Source organism: Formica exsecta, unplaced genomic scaffold, assembly GCF_003651465.1.
Source record: "Formica exsecta isolate Colony F162 unplaced genomic scaffold, ASM365146v1 scaffold332, whole genome shotgun sequence".
NCBI classification, from domain to species: Eukaryota; Metazoa; Arthropoda; class Insecta; order Hymenoptera; family Formicidae; genus Formica; species Formica exsecta.
Genome location: NW_021850572.1, coordinates 125,555 through 151,551, shown reverse-complemented (window position 1 = coordinate 151,551; position 25,997 = coordinate 125,555). Strand labels below are relative to the sequence as shown.

The window sequence follows — 25,997 nt, the reverse complement described above, 5'->3', positions numbered from 1 at the left end:
TGGTTCCATAATGATTCTATACAAAAGAGTACATTCATCTACTAGATGTACTTTTTTTTAATAATTGATTTCTACTTTACTTATTCAGGATAACTCTTGAAAGTTTCATTAATCTTACCGAAAACGTATAATGTAAAATAGATTGTATCGCATGAAAAGCATTATCCGTTTTTAGAAAATTTGATTAATTTTATATCATATTTTACAGAAAATTTTTGTTATTTTACTATTTGCAAAATTGCATTTTTTCTGTTTCGAATATACATCGACATTGTGTAGATATGTATGTGTTAGATAAAAGTTTATGTATTATATATTCTTTTGCACTATTGTTTTACTCGATCATAAAAACGCGACATATTAAATCTAACATGACGTATTTGACTTAAGTACTTAAATATTTCAATTAAAAAAATGATAATCAGTTGAACGCATTTAGTCAAGTTAACAACTTTTTTTTCTCAGTGTACGAGTCCATTTCATTTCTTTCGATATAATGTAAGACACATTTGATTATTTTTTTTACATATATATACTTGAATAAAAATAAAATTGATACAGTTGAATAAAGATCTCTCAAATATCTATTTAGAAGAGACAATCATTTATAGTCAAATAAGTCCCTAATTTAATTATAAAATTTGATACTCGCAAAATTCATGATTTAACATTATTATTTTAGATTGTCCCCAATATACAAAAATATTCATATTACTTGTTACCGTATTGATTACAGTTACATAGAATCTGAAATTCAAAATATCGTTGACATATAACAATCGATATTTATAATATTTAAAACTCGTATCTAAAAAAGTATTTTAAAATTAGATTTCTCGCGGATCTCTTACGATCATGATCTATAAGCGTTCTTAAGATAAGTCGCTTTCAGAATTGACCCATCACGATACGAGGCTTAATTGTTGGCGAAATAAATTAACGGAGTGCATGCGATGCGCTTTAATTTATTCATCATTTATCCACGTACAACTATTTCCGGTACAGTGACTATAAAGTATGTTGTTTCAGCATGAACGAAACAACTCTTCGTCAGGAGGAAATGCTTGGGTATTACTAATGCAATTTACTAATGAATATCGAGGGGTCTATTGTTTATCGATAAATTTCGCTTCGCATAGTATTGCCGAGAACTTGCGTACACGAAACGGTAGAATATTCAAGGAGAAAAGTTTCGTCGTTACGGCACAATTCTAACTCGTGCTGCAAATTATATAATTCTCGGACTATTTATGTACGTATAATAAAACAGAATTAAGAGAAAATTATTCCCCAAATAATTTTATTGCGAATAAATTCGCGAAATTGAACATCGATATTGATATTTCGCATATTTGAAAGAATATGCAAGTATTTCTGATACAAGAGAAATATTCAAACTTTGAAAAGCACATTATATAACAAAAATAATATTTTAAAAATTTTTGAAAATTAATTATTCACAAAAGTCTTTTTCTATAATAATATGTTTTTTTAAATTATATTCGCAAGCTCTTTCTCACATACATGTCTTAATATTTTATATTTTTTGAATATATACTACATATTCGTATTTAATATCAGTTTACATTAACATTAAGTATTTTTAACAAGAAAACATTATTTCATTAAAATGTTTTTATCATCTATATTGGATTTCCCTAATATAACTTTGGCGATATAATTAAAATAGAATAAGATATCTCCATAGTGTCTGGCACTAAAAAATTGACAGTGGATAAAAAATTTATGCTCGGACAATGCAAGCACGACGGTTTGATGTGATACAACCGACGAACATCAACAGCAATAACGACGCATTCAAATTTAAGTGGCATACCTGCAACGACGAAATTGTTGTGAGATTAAATCCTCTACGAGTGTTGTAATCAGATCCAAGTAATAAACTTTCTATCTATAAATCCCACGCGCATTGTCTCACTCTACAGCGTCTCTACACAGCGCTTCATGCGTTTGTTTGTATCCCGCACACAATTTCGTTGTTCATGCCATTGCACGCCTATGTATTCTACCTTCCCCAGAACAATTACTGTGCATTTTAATTAAAAATTCTATTAATTCGCCACGGGTTTATGTGAACGACCGTCGCAGAACAAACGACGCCGTTCCAAAGTATTAAAAGATAGTTTTAAGAGGCCGCGGAACCGTTCCCACGTAATTCCCGTAAGGGAAGATCCCCGCCTAGCCGCGCACTGCGGAAAGCGTGCTCTCTCATTTTCTTTTTAATTTCTCCAACTCTTTAACAAAGTGTTAATCCCATGGGGATCCGGGCAATGAACGGGAAGTTGTCAGAGTTTCGACTAATTGCGTTCGTGAATACGAAAATGCAACGGTGCGGGAAATTTCACGGGGTGCATCGTGTCGTTAAAAATTTTTTTTTTCTTTTTCCTTAAAACTAAAACTATATATATTGAGCTTCGATATGTAAATTCTAAAACTATATTATTGACACAACGCACGCGAATCACATTTTGAAACCGAAAAAAAAATTATAAAACTGTATTTATTAGTATATTTTAGAATATCTGACAGACTCCCTCTCTAAAAATTTACGATGCACAATGTGGCGCAATGAAATTACATATATGGTCGAACGAATATCCTTACTCGCGTGAAATATAGCTTAATTAGCAATTAGCTTGCAAAGTGCATCCGTAACAAAATACGGTCGCATCTGAATATCCAATTTACGTATTGATGTATGAGACCATCAAAGCGGCGAAGTAATGTAGATATGAATAATAATTAATCGCCATGTACCGGAGAACTATACTGAAACTTAATGCATCTCATTACTACGGAGATCCGCGCGTTTCACGCCGCCAAAGAAACGTCCATACGCTTCGGCTTGTATATATCCGGCACAGATGTTTATATTATATGTGTTTAATATATATATATATATATATATATATATATATATATATATATATATATATATATATATATATATATATATATATATATATATATATATATATATATATATATATATATATATATATATATATATATATATATATATATATATATATATATATATATATATATATATATATATATATATATTAAACACATATAATATAAACATCTGTGCCGGATATATACAAGCCGAAGCGTATGGACGTTTCTTTGGCGGCGTGAAACGCGCGGATCTCCGTAGTAATGAGATGCATTAAGTTTCAGTATAGTTCTCCGGTACATGGCGATTAATTATTATTCATATCTACATTACTTCGCCGCTTTGATGGTCTCATACATCAATACGTAAATTGGATATTCAGATGCGACCGTATTTTGTTACGGATGCACTTTGCAAGCTAATTGCTAATTAAGCTATATTTCACGCGAGTAAGGATATTCGTTCGACCATATATGTAATTTCATTGCGCCACATTGTGCATCGTAAATTTTTAGAGAGGGAGTCTGTCAGATATTCTAAAATATACTAATAAATACAGTTTTATAATTTTTTTTTCGGTTTCAAAATGTGATATATATGTATAAGTACGCTGTGTCACCAGTTCGGGATTTGTAAAGGGGAACATCCTGGCGGTACACTTAGTACGGATAACAGCGACGCAAGATCTCGAGGTGGAGAACGGCATAAAGTTTGAGCTTAAAACACAATTTAGCGACAGCGTGTCTTCTATATCCACGACGGAATAGGTAAGATAGTTTGCGGAAACAGGTGGAGCGAGGAAACTCGTTCGACGGAGCATCCTTTCCGCCTTGAAATTTTGCTCTGAGAAAAATCTCGTCCGGAGAAAAATTTTGTTTGCCGGCGCATAGCAATTAACAGGCACTTGTACTTCGCATCGCGCAAGCATCGTCGAGCTTTATTTACTTATCTTAATAAATAGTGTTCTAAGAGCGCGTACAAGAGTATTCTTTCCGACACGATTCTTTATTCAAATATTTTTTTTACTATATCATTGCCGATTTTTTTTTTTCCCGAAGGTAATCTTCAGAGTGCGTATTAAGTAAAGACTAACAAGGTATTTGTCCATAATGATTTGTGGTTTTAATTGATCACAAAATGATTTTTACAAATATTTGTAGAAGATATAAAATAATTGAACATTTCTGATTACTTTATAAAACTTTAAGAATGCGGTTCTTTTCTATTAAGCGCACTTCTTCGATGCAATGAATAAGTAATATATTATATATTAAATTATTTCTTTTTTACAAAAAAAAATTCTTTTTAATATAAGTTTAATATCTGATAATTTAATGTCTGATTGCAAATAATATTTTATTCACATCATAAAAGGAAATTTTAATTATGCAATTCTAAGATAGTATTTTTGTCAGATTAAACTTTATTGTAATTTCATTTGCGTGAAATTACAGTGACTAAGATAAATGGAAGTTATAACAAAAGTTTTGGCCAAAATAATACGGGAGAGATTGAGAATCATTGAATTGCGAAGTATTAAAATAACTCGCAATTACTCAAAATCTTAACCCAAAATCTTATCTCTTTACCGTTTAATTACAATATCTAAGGATTTATATTTAAAGATTAAGTATTATTCTAGTACAGAAAAAACATTTTTTTTCCAAGAATTTTTTGCACATTTTGTATTATTATACAGAAGGTCCTAACATATTATTTATAAATCCTCAAAAAAGGATAAAAATTATTTTTAACAAATTTTTTTTAAGAATGTATACCGATTGCACCGATTACAATATTATTAGAAGGTTTATTATTAAAAGGAACATTTATCTCTCTCTCGTGGGTTTTGCATTAAAATTAAAAAAATAATTTCTTTTCATGACTCGTGATTCTGAAAGAATTATTTGGGGAATAAATTCTCTCTAAATATCTTATTAACAGTCTCATTTATCTTCAACGTTACAAAATTCGATCAAATTTTAAATTTACAATTCGCCGAAATTATCTTACACTAACATACAGTTTAAGTGAAAAAATTCTGCGGAAATATCTGTTATTCTTGACACACACACACACACACACACATTCTAATAAAAACAAATGCAAATGTGCATCAATATGTGCAAATTAAACTTTGCTATATAACGTCTATCTTTTAATTTCCACGATCGCAAACGAATTTTGAGCAACGTGTACTTTAGGCATCCATTGTTTAACTTACAATCATCGACGGAAAGGACAGCTGCGCGCATTGCGCACAGTAGAACGAGCCCGCCGCGTATAATCGCGACCGAGGGAAATCCGAACGTCCAACGAAAATCGATTTGGCGAGTCGGTAGGGAGCCCGCGATACCGGTAATTTGTGACACGCGATCTCGCACCAAATGAAAACTTGATGCCGTCACGTGGATCTGGCTGGCGCCACGCAGACGTTCCGGTTATTTCATCGAGTTCTCTACGGTTTCCATACGCGCACCTACTATTTTCTACACCCTACCTTCTTAGCGAATCAGAATCCTGACTTCCGTGTCGGTGGCATTATATTAAAGATAGGGGAGTGCGTCATCCACAATATTATACAATATTTTATAAATACATCTTCTCGACCTTTGTTCAAAATAATCATATGTGCAGGATTAATAATAATAATGTTGTTACAAGCTAACTTATATTCATATAATTGCCAATATGTCATTACTCATGTGTAATTATCGATTAAATCAATATATTTAATAATCATTAATCTTATTCATGATGCCCCTTTTCGGACTGCGAAGTAATTAAATATTAACCGATAGTGAGAATTTTTACTTGCAACCGATATCACCTGTCACTTTTCCTTAAAAAATCGAGCAAGGTATTTTTATTTTCTTGTTATCATAAACCTATATTTTGGCTGCGACAAAGAGAATAGAATTTTCAGGTCCGCGTGACGCGATTTTACGCACCTGTCGTACGTAACAAGCGGCTCCCAGGTGTGTGCGTGTGTGTGTATTTGTCTGTGTGACATATTACACGAGCCTGCATGTATTACGGCCGACAGTCGCGTGCTCGCACAAAGGATCCCATTAGACGGTACGAGCACGCAGATCCTGCCCTTTGAACGTACGCAAATCAGTGACAAGTCGTGTACGAACAGGCACTCGAGGAACGGACTTCTGGAGGTACATCAAGGCACCAGGCATGTCCAAGCATTCCTGTTCGCCATCCTCCTGGAAACACTTGTCTTGCTCTCCAGGAGAAACGGACCGATGGTGACACGGCGAAAATGGATTTTCGATCGCTCTGGCGAGCGAGCACGTGGCCCTCCGTTCGACCTTATAAGAACGAAGAGCCAGCCAGCCAGAACCGATCTGCGTTAATGACCGACGAGTTTAATTGGCGAATAATGGGCCCGCGGTCTAACTATGAGCAGATTGTTTGACGTACCTATTTCTACCTCTAAATGGCCTGGCTTTTTTTATAATAACATTGATCCTTTGCGCTTGAATAGACACAATAGACCGTCTTACAACACACACGCACAGTTTTAATTATTCACTAAAGATACTCGATGTGCTACATAGAACGTTCGCTTCTACTGAAAGAGAAATAATAATTAATTAAACGTGAGATACACGAAGGATTTTAGTTATATATCAAAATATTATAATATATTAACTACTCACAACCGTAAAGTATCGATGTTTTAAATTTATAACTGTACGAGTGTCGCGCTTATAACAGTATTTATAATTAATGTAGCGGTTAGATGCAAAAATAATTGTATTTTACATGATAATAATATCCGATATCTGAATATTCGAAAATAATTCGCGCCATATTTTATTTACGGTATGACATTCAACTGATACATTTCTTTGAAAGGAAATGTATAATTATCTTAGCGCTGTCCGGATTTCATTAAGAAATCGTGACATACAATGTTATTTCTGCATGTCAAAGCAAGATTTATTTTTAAAGAGACATTTTATTTATTAAATATTCCGTCAATTATTTCCGAATTATCTAGTTTGAGTCAAAATTTTTATAAAATATTGCTTACATTAATTCTATCTTTATTGGGCGTATATAAAAAATTTGAAAAAGATAAAATAAAAATATTAAATCATTCGATAGATAGCTAAAGAAACTACTGCAAGATAAATAAATCGTTCCTTCATTGCAAATTGAAATCCGGCGGATATCGTTTGTTAATACGATGTCGTATAATATCCAGACGAAATTAGACTTTAAGGACGAGAACGTCGCTCTCGCAAGCCCAGAAATCTCGTTCCGAGAAAAAGTGGACGGTCTGTGACAGTGGAAAATGGGATTTCGATCGTTCGCGGGACACCAAGCTGCCGCTGAAGAACGAGCTGTGGCCAGCTGCGGTGGATCGTAAAGTAGAACGGATGGACCAATCAGAATGAGAGAGAAGGAGAGACAAAGACCCCCGGACCCAACCTTTTCCCCTATAATATTAAGCCAGGATATTAAACGTCTACAAAACGTTGAAGCGTTTCCGGGTGGATTCGCTGTCACCTTTTTTTTTCTCTTCGAAGAAATAAAAGAAAAGAGCACCAAACGGTGCCGCCGTAGAATTTAGAATGACGCGCTTCATGACGTAAACCCGGTAACTTGCTGCGCGACAATACAATGAGAAGCAGTCTCGTGCGAATGGCGTGATCTTGAAAAGAAAAGACTTCGCAAGGCAATCCCTCATTTCCCAAGAATACAAAGATACGAAATATCTCTTGTAACGGCTGCATTTACGTTGACCGAACGATAAACTCCAGCGGTTTGTCTCTCTGCATAAAAAGTAACTGTCTATGCTATGCTAGCTGCCATTGAGTTCACCTTACTGTTTATAGTAGAAAATGAGGAAATGAAAAAAGATTGGTCAGAATTCTCGCTTGTAGATAAATTTCCGGAATCCTGTTAACGACCACGACACTCCGAATGATTTTCAACGCGCGCCTTGACTTCCAACGGCCGAGAATCACGGATGGCAGTTGTATCATGATACATATCGGGATATCGCGGAAGATTAAATGGAACGAGCCGATCGGGTGAGATCAAGGAAAATGACAGCTGCGATTATTTGCGAGAGATGCTGTTGAGACCTGAATGCCATGTATATTTAGAGGGTGAAATAAGAAAATGCGAACGGATGTTTCAAGAAATAGCCGGCGAGTTTCATGACGATAATCAAATGACACGACAAAAGAGGCAATGCCGGGGAAATATGAGGCATTTGGCAGCGCGGGAAAAAGAGAACGGACTTTCTGAGATGTCGTAAAGTCGCGCGCGCGAGCTACGCGCGAGAGATAGAAGCGTCGAGCGAGATACGAGGCAGCAGCACCGAAGGAGAATCGAGTAGAAGGAATCCGAGAAGAATGCGGTAAAGACCAACGGCCGCATACACGTGCGGTGCATCGAAATCTTTCGGACTGTCGAGTTTTTTTATAGGAATGATCGAGGAGAAAGCTTTTCTTCATCATCTGCGTTTTGACACAAAGAAAATAATTTGCGCCAGCTATTGTGCGTTCGTCTCGCTTCGTTAACGGAAATTATTTGTTCTTATTGTAGTCTCAGGTAGAAAACAGAACGTGATCGATTGAGGCGACAATTTATACGTACAAGCGAATCAGCATGGCAGATCTTTGTGGAATTTTAAGATTTATGGGGAGATACTAATTCATTAGTCACACAAAAAAATTAATTATCAACAAATGTACGATAATAAACTGTTGCGTCAAACATGCGATTCATGTTAACATCAACATTCAATTAACCAGGTAGACAATAATTCTGCGGTGAACGGTTACCCGTGTTCCTTGCAACACAACCCAATAGTTTCAAACACTAAATGAATTAGTTCATAGTCTAACAGAGGACGACCTATATGGAAGCTAATAAAGCTCAAGAGAACTTCGCAGAATAATTATACCCATACATACATCTATCAATCAATTTCTCTAAATTATTTAAGTTATATTAAAATAATCTAAGATTAAAATGTGTATAAAAACAGAGAAAGAGAGAGAGAGAGAAAAAAAGAAACAATAGAAATTACAAAAAGAGTTGAGCAAGCAGAGAGAAAAAAATTGAAGAATTCATTCTACTGCTGCCAACATCCCCCATACAAGTTTGACGATTAACCGCAGTGAAATATGATCGCACCGAAATTTACGGACGAATGGAACAAGAATAAACCAAGTGCGAGGCAGTTCGCGAGCGTTGAAGTGATAATCTGTAACGAAGTAGCGTGATACCGACAGCACGCGGTGCGCACATAATGACTGTTCAAGCAGACATGAGTGCAACTAGGGGAAAAGTTGCCGCAGCACGGATAGACTAATTAATTGGAGTTAAATAACTGAGACTATAAAATACTTGTCGGTAGTTTCGCGAGCGCGAGCAGCAAAAATCGAGAATGAGTTGGCGGGCAGTTTTGGTAGCGACTGAGAATTCGAAATCCCGAATCGGGAAAGGGCAGATGGCTACTTTTAATGAGCTTGATAACGGGTGGTTATATAGTCCCTCGTCTCGGCCCAATAGCTTGCCCACCCACCGCTTCTACATCTCGCTCACCTTTCTTCCCGCCGCCGTTCATTGATTTCACGGCGCAACGGGGTTAATCGCGCCACGGGAATTTCGTATTTCAGCAGGTTTTTAGCCTTCACTCAAGTTTAAACACTGCTGTTCGGGAAATATGCTGTTAATTGGGCTCCTGATTCTACTTCCACTTATCTGCCGGAGTGCTGGAAAATCTCTCATCTATAATTCCGATCGAGATTCAACCTTTACATGACAGTTTTAAAAGGATTCTACGTGTGATTCTACGCATGCTGCGAGAATAGAGGCATTCCATGCTTCAAACAATCATTGATTTTATGCATCACATCTATCGCCCGAGATTCTAATTTTAAAGAACAATAGAACTGGGTCGAATAAAATATGGCTGTGCGATAAAATCTTGTTCAAATAGTCGTCGTTTGGATGAGCAGTTATCGCCGACGCTTTTGCCCGAGCGGATCTACTTGTAAAAATATTCTCCCGTAGTTTTCTTAAGATACGTCGCTACAACAGGCGCATCTAACTTTTTCGCGCGTGTTAAGAATGAATAATCGAGTGTTCTTCATTCGCACGCCTCCCCTACGTGCAAAGGGTGTAATGCGCCGTGACTAAAGCGCGCGCGGAGAGGACTCACGTCGCGGAAGCGCGTAAACAGCGGTAGTTGTAAAATGTCGAGGAAAACAACGGGGTCTTGCCTCTCGTCCGCATCGTCGTCTAAACGACGCCCGCGACGAATAGATTCATTCTTGCAAGCGGTGATGTTGGTCGTTATGGTCCGCGCGAATTGTCAAACTGGTCGTTCAACGCGGGCATAAAGGCGAATCTCCCTGCTTCGAATCAACGCCGGCGACAAGTTCGACCGCACTTGGCGACAATGTTTGAGAACAATCCAACGACGACGACGAGATATAGTCCAAGTTCGCTCGAGCGTGAACATGCGGCGCAGCGTCGCAAAAGTTGTTCACGCCTCGATCATCCCTCAAACCGTCTCCGTATTCCGGAAACGCAACTGTTGACGTACGGAACGGCGAGCTTTTGCATTGACGCTAAAAGAGCCGTAAAGATGCGCTCGCATCTGTGTATACCACCGTCGCCCATGTAAACCGTCAAATCGGCGAATATTCCATCCCGAAAAATCCGACTGCGCTTGTTAAAAAAAAAAAAAATTCGAACGATCGCGCATTTTCGAAAGCTATCGCGATCACGCGCCGTCTCGGTCAGCGACCAAGCGAGCGTGCGGATCTTTCATAACTCGGTTTTGTGATTTATTGCAACCTCGGTGATTTTTCATCGGGCAGCCTACGAAATAAAGTGATTGATTGCGCGCGAAAAGGAGCGACGATGAATGCGGCCGAGAGAAAGAGAGAAAAGGTGGAATATATTTGTCAAGATCTCTCCCCGGGTAGATCGTTAATTTACGATTGTTAATTCGCGAAAGAGTTACCACGCTATGGGTAGCATAAAGACGAAGTTAGTTTGGGCAAGCGATAAATTTACATGATATACGATATAGCTATTATTGTTTTGTTAATCAGCAGTAAGAATTACGGTTAGTAATAGAAGAATACTTGATTTTCAGTTAATGAAATTATTAAGTGATTTTAATTTTGTGCAGAAGAAAATATAATTGCCATCAACAATTTCTATATGTATCTTCCAATATCTTTTCTCAATTTAATGTGCTAGCAATATATTATTTTGTTTAAGGGCAACCCTTTTTTACAGTTTCTATTTCAAAATATTAAACAAGAAATTTTTTTTTATGTATGTAGAAAATTGTGAGCTATTTTATTTAAGACAAAAGATCTTGTTTATAAAACTAAAATAATTGCTGAGATTTTCGAATGCATAAATAAAATATTCATTCAAAAAGTAATATTTCTTTCTAGTCAATATTACATTTTTTATTGCATCATCAACTAATAGAATTGTTTAATCATAAGAAGAATAAGCATTATAGAACCATTTATTTCACATGAACACAATTTGCATTTGCATGCAACATTAACATAAAAAGTTAGGTAAAATAAACAGGCAGATTGATTCAAATCTTTGGAGAACTTTCTTTATATATGAATTTTTGGGCTACTGTTTTTGCGTGATAAAATTATTTTAGTATCAATAGTACTTTTTTAATTATAAGCAGTTGCACGCACATGTATGTAGAAAAATCTAAGAATTTCTGAGATAATTAAAATTTCTAACAATTTTTAAAAAATTTTTATTTTTAATCGATATAAGATTTTTTTATTTTATTTATGATAAATATTAATATTAAACTTTTAAAATTCGACTCTAAAAATTCGACACATACTTTCTCTTCCTTTTTGTTGCATCATAAAAATATCATATAATCGATATATAAAATGTCATCTTTAGAATTTATTAGATTCGTGCAAATATAATGTGTAGAGTAATTCGCGATAAATCTCTCTGGCCATGCATAAATACATGAAAATCTAATTCTTAAATACTAAAAATAATCGTATGAATGGGACGACAAAGTGTAACTAATGTCCGTTATAGATCAACCACGACCGCTCTCTGACATAAAAGCCGCGTATACGTATAGAAAACGAGAGAAACTAAACAACAATGTCAGAATTACGAAGCGGTATTACATCGTAGGCCGACGATGAAAATGCGGCAATGATAAATGCTCCTTTTTCCTTCGAACGAACGTCGTTAGCGTTGCCCTACGATTTATCATTGGTAATTAGCCATGAAATTCTCGTAACATACAAGTACTTAGCATAACTGAGAGAATATGAAGAATTGCACATATCTAACTCAAAATGCGACAAACAACGATAAGGGGAATAAAAAGATACGGTAAAAAAAATTGCGGAACATTAAACTTGTGCTAACAATCAGAGATTACAGAGGTAACACCTGACAAAAGAAGATCTGAAACAAGTCAACATAAAACTTGTATTGACTTTCGTATTCTTTTAGACATGAAAAATCGCGCACGTATTTATATTTTATTCATTTAAATACGTATAAACATTTATATCTTATTCTATATATATATTTTTTTATTTCAAACAAAGTTTATTATGTTAAATATTGTCGCGTTAATTTTCTAAATATGGAAAGGCTTTTAAAAGATTTTTATATATTCAAAAATATTTTTCTGAAGATTTTCTTTTTTTTATAAATGTTTTTTACAAATGTTTCTTTTTTGTCTAAAGATATCTTATCTGCTTTTAATTTAATCTATGAAATCTTATCAGAAATAGTATTTAATAAATTTCCTTAATAAAATTATATCGCATTGATTAATAGATATGACCTATAAGCTAATTTAAGATTTCATATGTTACAGAGAGATAAAACTATAATTATTTTCTATAACAAGCATATATATTGTATCGATCGAGGTTAACAAGCATATCAAAAGTATACTGCAACTATAGTTTCACAATATAAACGTCAATAATATGAAGTGTGTATGAGATTGATCCAAAAATATACAGGGTGTACCTGAAATGATGCACTAAACTTTAGGAGCATATTCTAGAGGTCAAAATAAGACTTTTCTTCCTATGAACATGGGTCCGCAAATGAACCCTCCTCCGAGCTAGAGGCCCCTAAAGTTTGGGGAAAAAATTAAAAATTGGCTGTATTTCAGAAAAAAAGGCAGACTTTGGTTTTGACGTTACCTATTACCCTCTCTTGAGAGATAAATAAATTTGCGTTGCGAGTGTTTGATTAATTTCACACATTTTCGAATTTTAGCTCGGAGGGGAGTTCATTTGCGGACCCATGTCCATAAGAAAAAAAAAGTCTTATTTTGAATACGCTCTAGAATACGCTCCTAAAGTTTAGTGCATCATTTCAGATACACCCTGTATATATATTTCCAACTAGCACATGTTATCAACATCGTTTCGAGGATATGATAAAATTGGTGATTGCGGTAACAGGCGTTTATAAAGGTCGCGAAACCGTAAAATTGAATTAAAACCGATGACAACGTTCGCTTCGCCAGATTCCCAATAACGTTACTGTTATAGCACGATGTGCATTTTTCCGCCTGTTCGATGAAACGATCCAATTTCGTCGGGTTCTACATATCGGCCGATCGTGGGAGAAAAGCATATGGCATCCGCTCGCGCGATGGCTATTTGCGTGACAATTAGAAAGAGACAAATGTAGCAAACCAATAGTGAAGGTGCGTGCAATTCGTTTCGTTGTCATCGTCGTCGAAAAGCACGCTTTCGCACCACGACACGCGGACATCACTTTGCGAGAGAAGTTAAAAGATCGTTAGCTGTGAATTCGCGGTAGCAAACTCAAAACACCGCCATAATTTACGCGGCCGTGTCCCACTCGACCCCGTCGCGAGATCGTATCACCTCGCAGGTGTCTAGCCTGCATTCTCGCGAAGGGACATGCACATACGAGCACGGAAACGCTGTTTAACAATTCCATTCTTGCCATGAGAAAACGTTTCGCTTAACTCTCCGCTAGTTCCGAGACTAACTCCGCGAATTTATAGAAGAGAGTGAGTCTTCAATTCCCGCGTACCATGTTGTATCTATCTAACTAATTTACGTCCTACAATATGCAATACAAGAAGAAATTTCTATTATATTTTTTGATGTTCTAGAAATAATATTAACATTCTCATTTCTCTCTTAATATAAATTTACGCGAAAAATATAAATTTTATATATTATTATTATCATATTAAATACATATAGAAAAATCCGTGAATTGTTTCAAAGTTTTATAATGCCCATACAAAAACTATAAATATAAAATATATTTGAATATATCTGGTGTATATACTACTCAGTTCACTGCATTTCTTCCTTCGTTTATTTTCTATTTGACAATTAGTCGAAATATTCGTGCTCGATATTTTATATGCCAATAAATATTGGCTCTTGGCAGTCAAAGAACAAACGAATAATTCTCTGAAAGAGCAGCATGAAAACCTGATAAAAACTCATGTAATTTTATTAATTCTGGTAGTTTCTTTATTGTTATAAAATCACATATTTTTTAAATCTAGTTATTATTAAAAAAATAAATCGCTGTTAAAATTGCCGTGTGTTAAAATATCCACAGCATATTAAATATTAATATCGTTATATTAATCTTGCGAAATAATAAAATTTAAAATATCTAGAAAACAATTTTCAAAAGCAGAATTGCGCAAACATTTTCATTTTTCATGTACGCTGTTAATAATGATTTTTAAACAATAAAATGTTTTTTTTTTGTTGATGTTTTATATTCAAATCTTGTCTTTATGATAAAAAAAAGATACCTTAAATATAATTGTACATATAAAGTTATAGTTTTTATATATTGTATATTATGCTATCTACACATGCATTTTAAGAGAAATAAATGGTAAATCTCTAAGCCATTTTATATATAGTCTGAATAAAAAACCTGATAACGTCACAACATTAGACGCAGGAGAGAAGGATTTTATCGGGCAATGGGGCTCGTTTAAGTCATTAGCTTAGGAGTCTAAGCGCGTTCGTGTTGTGCACCTATGCCGACGGCGTGAAAGAAATTAATTTTGCGATAGCACCGAGCTAATTGTGAGGTGCACTTTGAAGTCGCCCTCAATATATCAAGATGCACCGAATGCATAAACATATCACTGCTCTCTATCCTAATGAATTTTCCGCGCTTCAATATATCTACTATTACATCGTCTTTGTTTTCAGGACTTACATCTACGTAAAAAATTTTTATTATTATATTAATATTTTCAACGATTGCTTCTCCTCTCGTTTTTTATTCGCAAAGCTATAATTATGCTTTATATAATTAAAAAAAAATAACGTTTAAAATAGTAAAACAATAGAGTTTAAATATTATATAGAATTCGAGAAAGAGTCTAACGTATTATTCCTAGATCTGGAAATAAAACTTTATTTAACAATAGTATTAAAATAATAAGTCGAAAAAGTTAAGCAGCTTCAAAATAATAAATGTTCTCAACTGTACCATTCAACTTTAACAGCGAATTAGATGAGAGCAAAATAATTAAAAGACTTTATGTGGCATAACTTACTCGTTGAAGTATGAAATACATTTTTTGTAGTCTTGTAATAAAAATATTCAGTATATATATATATTTTGATGTTTCATGAAGTGTCACGTGAATACGTTACTTTCAAATGAATGAAGACACGTTATTTATTCATTAAAATGTAAATTATATACATGTTACTTTTTATTTGCGAGTTTCATTTTTGTATTCTATTAATTAGAATGTTACATATTCTGTTAATTAGAATATTACATGTTTGCAGTTAGAAATATAAGCAAAGGTTACATATCTTTAGATTAAATATAGACTGCGAGAAACACATAATTTTCCAAGCTTATCATCATCTTTAAAAAGCGCTTCTATCGTAAGCGAATAGCGTTGATGCACTTTGAGGCTGTGAACCGCGTGTGCGCGCGTGTCATTATACATTCCCCTTTGCTCATGCCAAAAGGTAGATGCATGAGACATGACGGTGCGTGCAAAAAAAAAAGGAAAAAACTGAGAACCGCATATCTACCGAAGCTAGGGTGTGCCAAAGCGTGTGTGTTGACTGCGCATATTTATCTAACGTACGCGTTCGTATTTCGCTACTACGGAGATTTCGGAGCGCGAAGCACGGAGTTGCTAGTTTAATACCGATTCCGCGTGCAAATACGCGGGGGTGTGTCGACAGTGGTTTGCTGTTTGCGAATTAGGTGCAATCAAACGCAAAATCACACTGGTAAATATCACACGATTTACCAATCACAGATTCCTGCAATTAATTGCTCGGTGCGATGCATTATTAGCAAAAGACAATTTTATTATGTTGAGAAGGTATAGGAATTCTCTCTTGGAGACACACCGTAATTGCATGTCACCATAATAACGTTTTTCTACTGCATTTTGTTATATTTTAGCTATAAAAATTATTTATTATACGTGTTTAAAAGTATTCTGTTCAGTATTTATTTGTTATTTAATTCTTTTATACGCGATGTGCAAAATAAAAATAGAAATTTCAAAAATACAAGCACTCGAATATTTGATAAAAATTGATAAACATTACAAATTTTTGTCTCGTATTTATATTCTTCTATAGTCATATTTTATTACTTATATTAATAAAACTTTTAGCAAAAATTTTATAGAAAATTACAATATATTGTGTCAGAATAATACAATTGTTAATATAAAAACTTTATAATTAGGCTTTAAATTAAGTATCAGCTCAATTAAATGTCTATCTACTTAAACTAAAAAAGAAGCTTTCTATATCTTCTTGTATTTACAAAATTCAATTAAATAAAATTTTAATTTTATATATTGAGTTTGATAGAGAAGTAATCTTCCATCTCAGGTAATAATTTTAAGAAGAATAAAACACATTTCAGGTTTCATCAAGAAATCTGTCATTAACAATTAATGTATAATAATAGAAACTAAACAGTCTGTATTAATAAAATATAAAAGTAAGGAAGAAATTTATGACAAAAGCGTATGTCCTTTCCAGTATGAATAAAATATACGTCGGCGCGTCAATCATACGCCGTCAGCCGTCACTTTAAAATAGGAAATATGCGATAATTGTTTCGCTCTCTCAAACTGTGTACTTAACAAATCAAATTGCTTCTTGTAAACGTCGGAGAACTGACGTTTCGTGTTTGAGGAACACTTATTTTAGCAATTAATTTAGCCCTTCCATTACCAGATTGCTTGTTGCAAACATCATCTCGATCAAAGTACAAAATTCTACGATCAATTCAAACTGTAAATGAAGATAATGTAATGAACGATTGATACCACATCAACGCCTGTGTAGGTACAGTTATGAAGAAAAAGTCTATAGAATTCATCAGAGTTCGAAAATTTATATAAAAGTTATTTATATAAAAGCCTTTAATAAAAAGGCAAAACAGAAGGTAACTTCACATAATTGTCAGCGTACAGAATGGATACACATATATTGATCTAAAATAGTAACGGCTATATGACTGAGGCCGAACAAATAAAAATTTTAAAAATAAATATAATATTGCAATTAAAATCATATTAAATATAAATATAATACTATAATTAAAATCGTATTTTCAACAGTATTATTATGAATAAATAAAACCTACGTACCATTATTTTGAATAATAAAAACTATGATATAAATTTAAGTCACTCGATGAATATTTGTGATCATTTTAAAACACATTTTTTCAATTAAAATAAATTGCGTATAATATAAAAAAATTTGAATTACATAATCTAATATACTCGTATCTTTAACAAAATGTTAAAATTCTAATTTTATAATATAAACAGAAACTTCTATTTTACTAATTGTTGATTATTTCTTTTAATATTTTCGATGCTTATGTATCATCTATTAATTTTTACAAAATAAAATAGACACAGAAATATCACCAATGTGCAAACAGCTATATTCGTGATAATAAAATGTTGTAAGTCAAATTTCACCCGTATTTTTATAAATAACAAAATATTAACTTTCCAAAAACAGATTGTACTGGTCTTTAATCATATATAGATCGGTAGCATATAAAACTTCTACAAAAATATCAATTTAGTTGAATACCGAACGACCTATCTAATGGTACATAGAAACAAAATTGCACAAATTCGAGATTGTCCCACGCACAAAAAATTTGAAATAGATGCTCAAAAAATACAGCTTAAATTTCTATATTTATTCGCAAATATACAAAACGCACTCGCGTCTAGAATATCTATCTATTTCATTCGCGCGCGATAAAAACACCCGCGAGCTGATAACTTTACTCCGACGCGTCATGCATAAATTAAGGCTATAACAATTTTGAGAATCGCGAGTCGCGTAAGTGTATGCGGCTTTTATCAATATCTCATTGCGAGAGTCATTCCGGCGGAAGTAACTCACGTGACGATTATATTTAAGGGTGCGGGCGTTTATTACGGGTCTTATCGTGCGTATCGAGGAGCAACGTAACGCAATCCGAAGACGCTGATTAAAAACCAGGGTACTTCGTCGTACAGATATATCACAGGCGGGGGGATTTGCAACTAATTCGGGACTAATTCGGGCGGTACGAGGCGGGCGATTAACGAGCGGGCGAAGCCAAGTAGATTTACGAAGCCTTCGGTCGTCGGCGCGATAATTCGGCGTTAAGTCATTAGACTCCCCCGCGCATAATGGCGCCGGCGTATTTCAGTAGCTCCTAATCTGGCTGGCATACCACGTGCCGACGCGCGCCGCGCGCGTCCGGAAATCTCGCGATTACTCCCCTTTAAATTTCTGCCGTTTGTCTCGCCAGCGCGCGACTTAAGAATAATCGCCTGGGCGCGAATAAACGGATGATCTCCGGCACGATCTACGAAGTGTCCCGTCCGATGGCTAAAGAACCCATTTCCCAGTCGACTTGCCGTGAAAGAGAGAATAATTATTATCACGCGAAAGAGGATAAGGGGAGCTCATTGGACTAACTTCTGCCGCGATAATTTGTACCTGCCACGATTCGTATAAGCGATTGCGGCGGGGAATGGAGAAGCCGAAAGAAAATAGGCGAAAGAAAGAGTAGCAAAATAAATGCCGAGGAAAGAACAAGTTAGGAGAGAGAAAGAAAAAGAGAGAGCTTAAAGAAAGATAACACGATGCCGACTTTATACGTTTCCATATGAATGCACCTATTTTCATTTTATATTCTCGTTTACGAGCAAATGCAATCTCAATCGATACAAAGAAACCTTCGAGAACAAGAGACTATTCGTCCTAGAATAACGTTAGAAGGATCCCGCGCGTTGTCATAGAGCGAGAAAAACTAAGCAAAGAGATGCGAATAATTACGATTCGAAATTCGTCGCAAAGAGTTTTATACGTTCGAATGACGTGTCCCACGTTCTCTATCAATGGGATAACGTAAATTCGCCTTACGATACCGCGGCACGATCGTTCCCACGAGATCGAAGCAAAGCTCCTACAAAAGCGAAGCGACGCAGCGCGGTGCGACGGCTTGGGTGGCGCGAAATAGGTGACTCGATCGCAGCAATCTCGTTCGTTTAAATTACAGCCGGCCCGTAATCACCCCTACCGACTTTTATCATCCGCGTAATAAACAAACCGCAATCGTAAAAGCCGCCCGTAAAATTCCGCCGAGGGAGAGGCCGCGCGACAATGCAGTTAATGCTCGCATGCAGAAACCCCGTCGTATGCGGAACAATCGTAAAACAGTGCCATTGCTTTACCCTTTCTCCGTCTCTCGCAAGAATCGCGAAAATCTCGATCGCGAGGATCTCGAACGTTGATCCCGAGGATCTCGATCACAAGGATCACGCGTCTTTGTTGCGACGCCGCAAGATTATGACGGTGACGACAAAAGACGAGGGAGAAATTCACTAGGAGGGAGCGTATCACAATTGCATATCGTGCATAACGTCGTTCGGATCTCGTGCGGAATAGTGCGGGGGAGATCATGTCGGGCGAAGATACTCGGACATTTACCTGATGACGGATCGTTCAGCGCGGTTACCCATGTCGCGATGCAGAACACCGGAATCGCGAGAGCGTGAAGCATATTGTTACGTCGACGACGCGGCTACGTCAACTGAGGAGTAAACGCCGGGCGCCGCGACGCGTACCGGTCCACTTTGCCGCCAAGCACGCGGGCGCCTGCGTGCTGCCTCGTTCCATGCGTTCCGCGACTTTCTTGTCCGAGGGGCTACCCTCGGGATGCTAGGGGACCGGATATTTGTGTTTACTATCAAGTAATTCAAAGGTGAACACGGAAAGTGAAGACGCAAAAGCATGCATTTCGCGAATACAATTTAGGAGAAAAAAAGATTTACAATGTAATTGCATGGGGTGCATGTATTATACAGATAAATTATTTATATAAACTCTTATCATTAATACTTTCTCAAAAAGATTTAAATGATATCGAGAGATTTCTCGGTGAATTATTGACAAAATTTTATTTTAAGAGATACATGAGTAACGAATGAAAATATGATCAAAATTTGAAATTACATGAACAGAATATTTTCGATATATAACCCGTGAAATAAATGTATTTATTTTTAATAAATGGTTGATATGTCACGGCTTTTCATTTAAATCATTCGAATCATCGATTCGGTGATTTATGTATTACTATGCACCCTCTCGATCCAAAAATGGTAAGCATATTATATGGGCAAATTAAATGGGCAAAAAATTTGAGGCATGATGCGAGATATATCAAAAATCAAGAATTATTTAAAAAATTTTACAATTTTAAATAATTTCAAATGTATTTCAAAATAAAATATAAAATATTTTATATTCACATAATGACGTAAAATATATATCACCCCATCGCGGAGATAAATCAGCAATTAATTTTACAAATAACGAATAATTTAAATAAATTATGAATTGCTTACCCCAAGTTGCTTCACCATCTTCTGCCTTCTCCTCTTCTCTTGTTCACCAGCTGTTCCTTTATAGCTCACTCACGATACTCGCAAAAACAATGTTAATTACGATCACGCGCGCACTAATCAGCAAACACAACGATCGTGCGACACTTTGCACGGCACTCCTGCCGTTAATCACACGCAACGCGCATTATGCATATTACACTTTATTATGTACCTATATTACGACGGGAGAACAACGCGCGAAAACTCACGAAGTTACTATTCATTCAGTATTAGAAAATTGTGCCACTTCAAGCGTCACTCGCCACCGCATTGCCATTTCTATTGTTAACAAATTTTATATATTCATATTTTAAGACAATTTTACTATCTCGCTTTGTAATATAAGTAACGAAATTTGCAAATTGTAATAAAAGATAAAAAAATTTGCGGATAATTGTTAATATATGTAATAATCGTAGGGAGAGATAACGTTTCACGACGATACGACGACACACACTGAGCAACTCGCTGCTTCTATATCCGATTGACGCCGCGCGAATAACAACAAGGTGTTTACATAACGTATATAAACACTGGTACGCGAAAGTTGGCTGCGTGATTGTTGATTCTCGTTGCCAAAGTATTTAATATAATATAATACAAAATACGCTTATGAGAATATATATTCTATCTTTCCTTGCAATTTATTATTAATAAATAATTGATATACCACGCGACTTTACATTACTTGAATTACTCGTTAAAACGAAGTATCGTAAAAGAAAGAATTTGCTGTCAATATCGCAATGAAACAATAATTTATAATTATTGATCTTTATTGTGCTTCAATTTTTGTTTCGTGTGAATAAATCACACGAAATACTCATATCGATAGAACTCGCTTCTCATGCTTATGAGTTATTAATCTCGTTAATTATAATAATCATCGCAAATTGTCACGTTTGGCATCTCCTAGCACCTGTTGCGATCGTATTACAAGGATAACGCTATTCGCCCGAGTCTCGTAACACGAATGGCAGCAAGATAAACCCGTGTGTACAACAGCGTGCTATACATCGCAATGTTTATATTTATGTTCTCTCTCTCACTCTCTTCTACGGAATGTTATTATAGAGACAATTACTATAAAGGATAATTTTTAAAATGAAAATGGCTATTTTTATTAAATAGATATTCTTTAATACATCTATTCCATAAAATTATGTATGCCAGCGGTATAAAATTAAGATCGCGAACGCATTTGTCGAGAATTTTCTCTTAATTTATGTAGGAACATAACGCAAAAAATAAATCTTGTCCAATTGTGTTTAAGTCTACTTTCATTCTGATTAACGAGTACGTCTATCGAAAAAGTTGAGAAAGAGCGAGTTTGCATGATAATTACTTTCACAATAATTACATTGTTTTGTAATCGTTGTAAGGATCTTATTTCGTTCCGCATCTGCTTCTTGTTTAGCACGAATGAATTTTATAATATCTTGATATTTGTTTTACACGAACAGGATTTTAATTATGAGAAACCTAACTTATACCATTTTCGATATACGCTTACTTATTAAGAATCTTCAGATGTATTTAGTATACTATACACTCCATATAATTTTGTTTTGTATTATTTTCTTCACATTGCATAAATATAAAAGAGAATATAATATACATGAATGCATTTAAATTAATGTATTATTGTTTATAATGATGAATGATGCTAATTACTTTAGCCAGAAAAAAATATAATAATATTAGCAACGGTTGATATCAGTCAATTAACTTAAAATCAGATATTAATATATTATTCATAATAACATATTTACCGTAATAAATACATTATTAATCTTTCTTTTATTAAAGATATTAAGATATTTATATTTATATAAATTGGAAAAGAGAGAAAACTCATTTTCAATCGATTCACGTACCATAATGTAAATTTTGTTTATCATTTTCTGTATTATGTATGAAATTAAAACGTTATAATTTTGACATACATAATATTTTATTTTACTTTGAATTTCGTGCTCACCCTATTTGCCTCTATATTATAAATTAATCATATTTTAATGTAAATTAAATTATCTAGCATATAACGCAAAGAATTGATGTTATGAGTTGTTTGCAATGTTAAAAGCTTTACATTGCATTTTTAGTATTATTTTTGTGATATATATTAACTTTATTATAGCCTTATTTTACCATTTATTAATATCTATATATAAATTTTTTGATATACATTAACTTTAAATTTTCTGATATATATTAACTTTTAATTTTCTGCTAAACGAGAAATGGTCATAATTGTTTTTCTCGGTTGGTATAATTTTCAAATTTTTACGCTTGATGCAGAGATCTAAAAATATATCTATTTTAACAACTGAACAATTAAAATTGTTACGGGATGTTGTTTTGAATATATCCGTTTTATTTTTTAATATTTATATAGCATATCGGAATTATCGGAAATTTCTTTCTTATCTAAATAAATAAGATATTTCTATAAATCTTGAAATAGCAATTTACAGTTTTACTCGAGAAATAGATTGATTGATTGAGATTTGTAAATATCAGCTATGTAAAACTAGGGAATTGTGTATTATTAAAACTTTGAAAATACTGTCAGAATAAATACAAAGCAACTATCGATAAAACACAAAGCAGTTTATCGATGCATCGTTACGGAAAGCAATTATTTGTTTTTGCTGCTTCCCGTAACTTTCTACGCTTCGATGCATCAGCGAATTGTCCACTTTACCACCCGTAGCGTGATACGTACGCAATATTGCTTTTTTTCGTATTTGTTTTTTTCGGACTAGTTTGTGATACACACTCATGCAGAAAAAATCCCTTCGTGAAGTTCCCACGTGTTCGATCGTAGCAGAAAATTTTATTTCTGCATATTCAAATACATACATATATAGTGTAATATTTTATTTATACAAAGAGAACAAAGGAAAAAAGATCAACCCACACACAAATGCTAAATATGTAGTGAATAAACACTGAAATCAGAAAAGATCTGTGGCATAAAGTGAAATAGTGCAACCTCTATCAACGATTTGTTCCTTGAAGAATTGCAATAGAAGTAGCTCGCGTGATAATTCATGCTCGCCGCGGATACTATTTTCAGCACGCGTGCCACTTGATGGAATCGCACCTCCGGTTCAGCGCCATTACGTACAATTGTTTTCGCTTATTACATGCATGCGATTCCTGCAGATATGGATGCACCGTGAAAATCTCTTTTCTGATGTGGTTTTTGAATATAGATTAAAGAAATATTTCATTCGTATACTTAACAGACTAAAATTATCAATTTGCCATTTTCTGAGAATTAAAGAAGTATCTCGTTGATAACAAAATTTGCGCGAGGAGAAGTTATTCACACGGATGTGAAATACACGCAGTTCTTTTTAATGTCATAATACAGAATATTTGTCCGGCATATCAAAGATCTTTAATGTAAACATCCATATAAGCCTGTGTCACGACTATTGCTATGTGTTGACTTAGTATCGTGAAAGATGAGGAGCCAATGAATTGTTGTGACGATGGCATGCAATATAAGAATGTGCGACCAAGCCACTTTGCATGTCAGTGATTCCACTGTAAAAGCAACTTTACCTTCATGATCTTGGCACCGCGTTCCACGACTCGTGAGACACGCTATACCATCATTAATGCCCCGTAGCACAGTGCATTATTTTATTTGCATGATCGTACCTACACTGACTCATCATTCGAAATGGATAGTTAGTAATCTGAAGTTTATGTGTGTGAAAATATTCTGCGAGAAATATTTTTTTAGTCGATTTAAAACAATCTATGATCACGACATTCTCTACCGTGTAATCATCGTAAATGAAATATTATTATCACTTAACTATGCGCGTCTGAAATTGTACAGCATTATATAACAAAAAGAGTATAAGAATTATCAATTCCACAAGCGTTCTAAATATACAATCTAATTTTGTAACTTGATCTAAAATTTTATTTTTCGCAATCAGCATATTTCTGTACGATCATTTAAATATTTTTATAATGTTCGATCTTCTTTTCGCTCGAACTCATCATCTTTCCTTTCTGACGATTCTAAAGAACCAGGTTTTAACGAATGCAACCAAACTCATTCGAACACTATTGTCGCGTGCACACTTGTGCTAGGTACTCCCCGCGCGAGGTGCACGTTCACAGAGAGAACGCAGATGGAAACGGATATTCGCGCCAATCGTCGAGGCCGCATGCGATCGATGCGGGGCGGCCAGGGATCGATTTCAATTTAGCGGCCGTTTAAGCGTGCACGCTCGCGGCTAACGAGCTTTCGAAAGTCGTAGATATCCGACAAGTTGGCCTACGGGGGCAGTCTCGCCCCGTGACTCGCAACCACCCGCTAGAACTTACCGCAGTCAGGCAGCGCGAGTACCGCGAGCATACATGTAACACGACACTCCCTTTAACCCCCTTATATATATACCGTAGACCGTTACATGCGCACAGACACACGCACGTGACGGGTATTCACGTGGCAGGTATTCACGCGGTGCTCGCGATCATGGTGGTAGGTAGGCAGGCATTGTTAACGTCTAGAAAGGATAAGAACGGCGCGTGCGATGGAGGGCGGCCGCGGACTGTTTTACTGCTTTTCCAACGACAGAGAGAAGTAGACGGGATGGCGTGTGGTTCCCGTTGTAGAGATTAGAAAGAGCAGGTATGCGCACCTGAGGAACGGATTTACGTTCGGCAGGTTGATTACACATTACGGCCGTCGCTTTCTTTCTTTTAAATCGCTTTCATGCAAGAGAAGAAGCTATTCCCGCTTCACTTTTCCGTTAATTTTCCCTGAAAAATCGATGCCACTATAATAGAACTTAAGTAGAAGAGTAAATCTCAGATACTACATTGCTTTAATCAATGGATCGTTTAAATGAGATGTTTAAAAAGTCTTTGGCAGTATTTAAGAGTTACATTAATCTGACTATAAATTTTAATACAAGTTTATGATGAAAAAAGTAAAATTTGTTATAGATTCTAAAAGAGTAAAGAGTTACGGTCACTTCATACATATTACCACAATTAATTGGGTTAAATTACAATTAATAGAGTTACTATAAA

General features: G+C 35.0%; 1 protein-coding gene across 1 annotated transcript in view; it reads right to left on the bottom strand.

Moving 5' to 3' along the window:
• Positions 1–20,077, bottom strand: part of LOC115238307 (lachesin-like) — an 80,898-nt gene extending 60,821 nt beyond the window's left edge. Inside the window, exon 1 of the mRNA XM_029811999.1 lies at positions 19,972–20,077. Within this exon, the coding sequence (XP_029667859.1) occupies positions 19,972–20,044 (73 nt within the window). The 5' untranslated portion in view covers positions 20,045–20,077. The remainder of the gene's footprint in view (positions 1–19,971) is intronic.
• Positions 20,078–25,997: the final 5,920 nt, after the last annotated feature.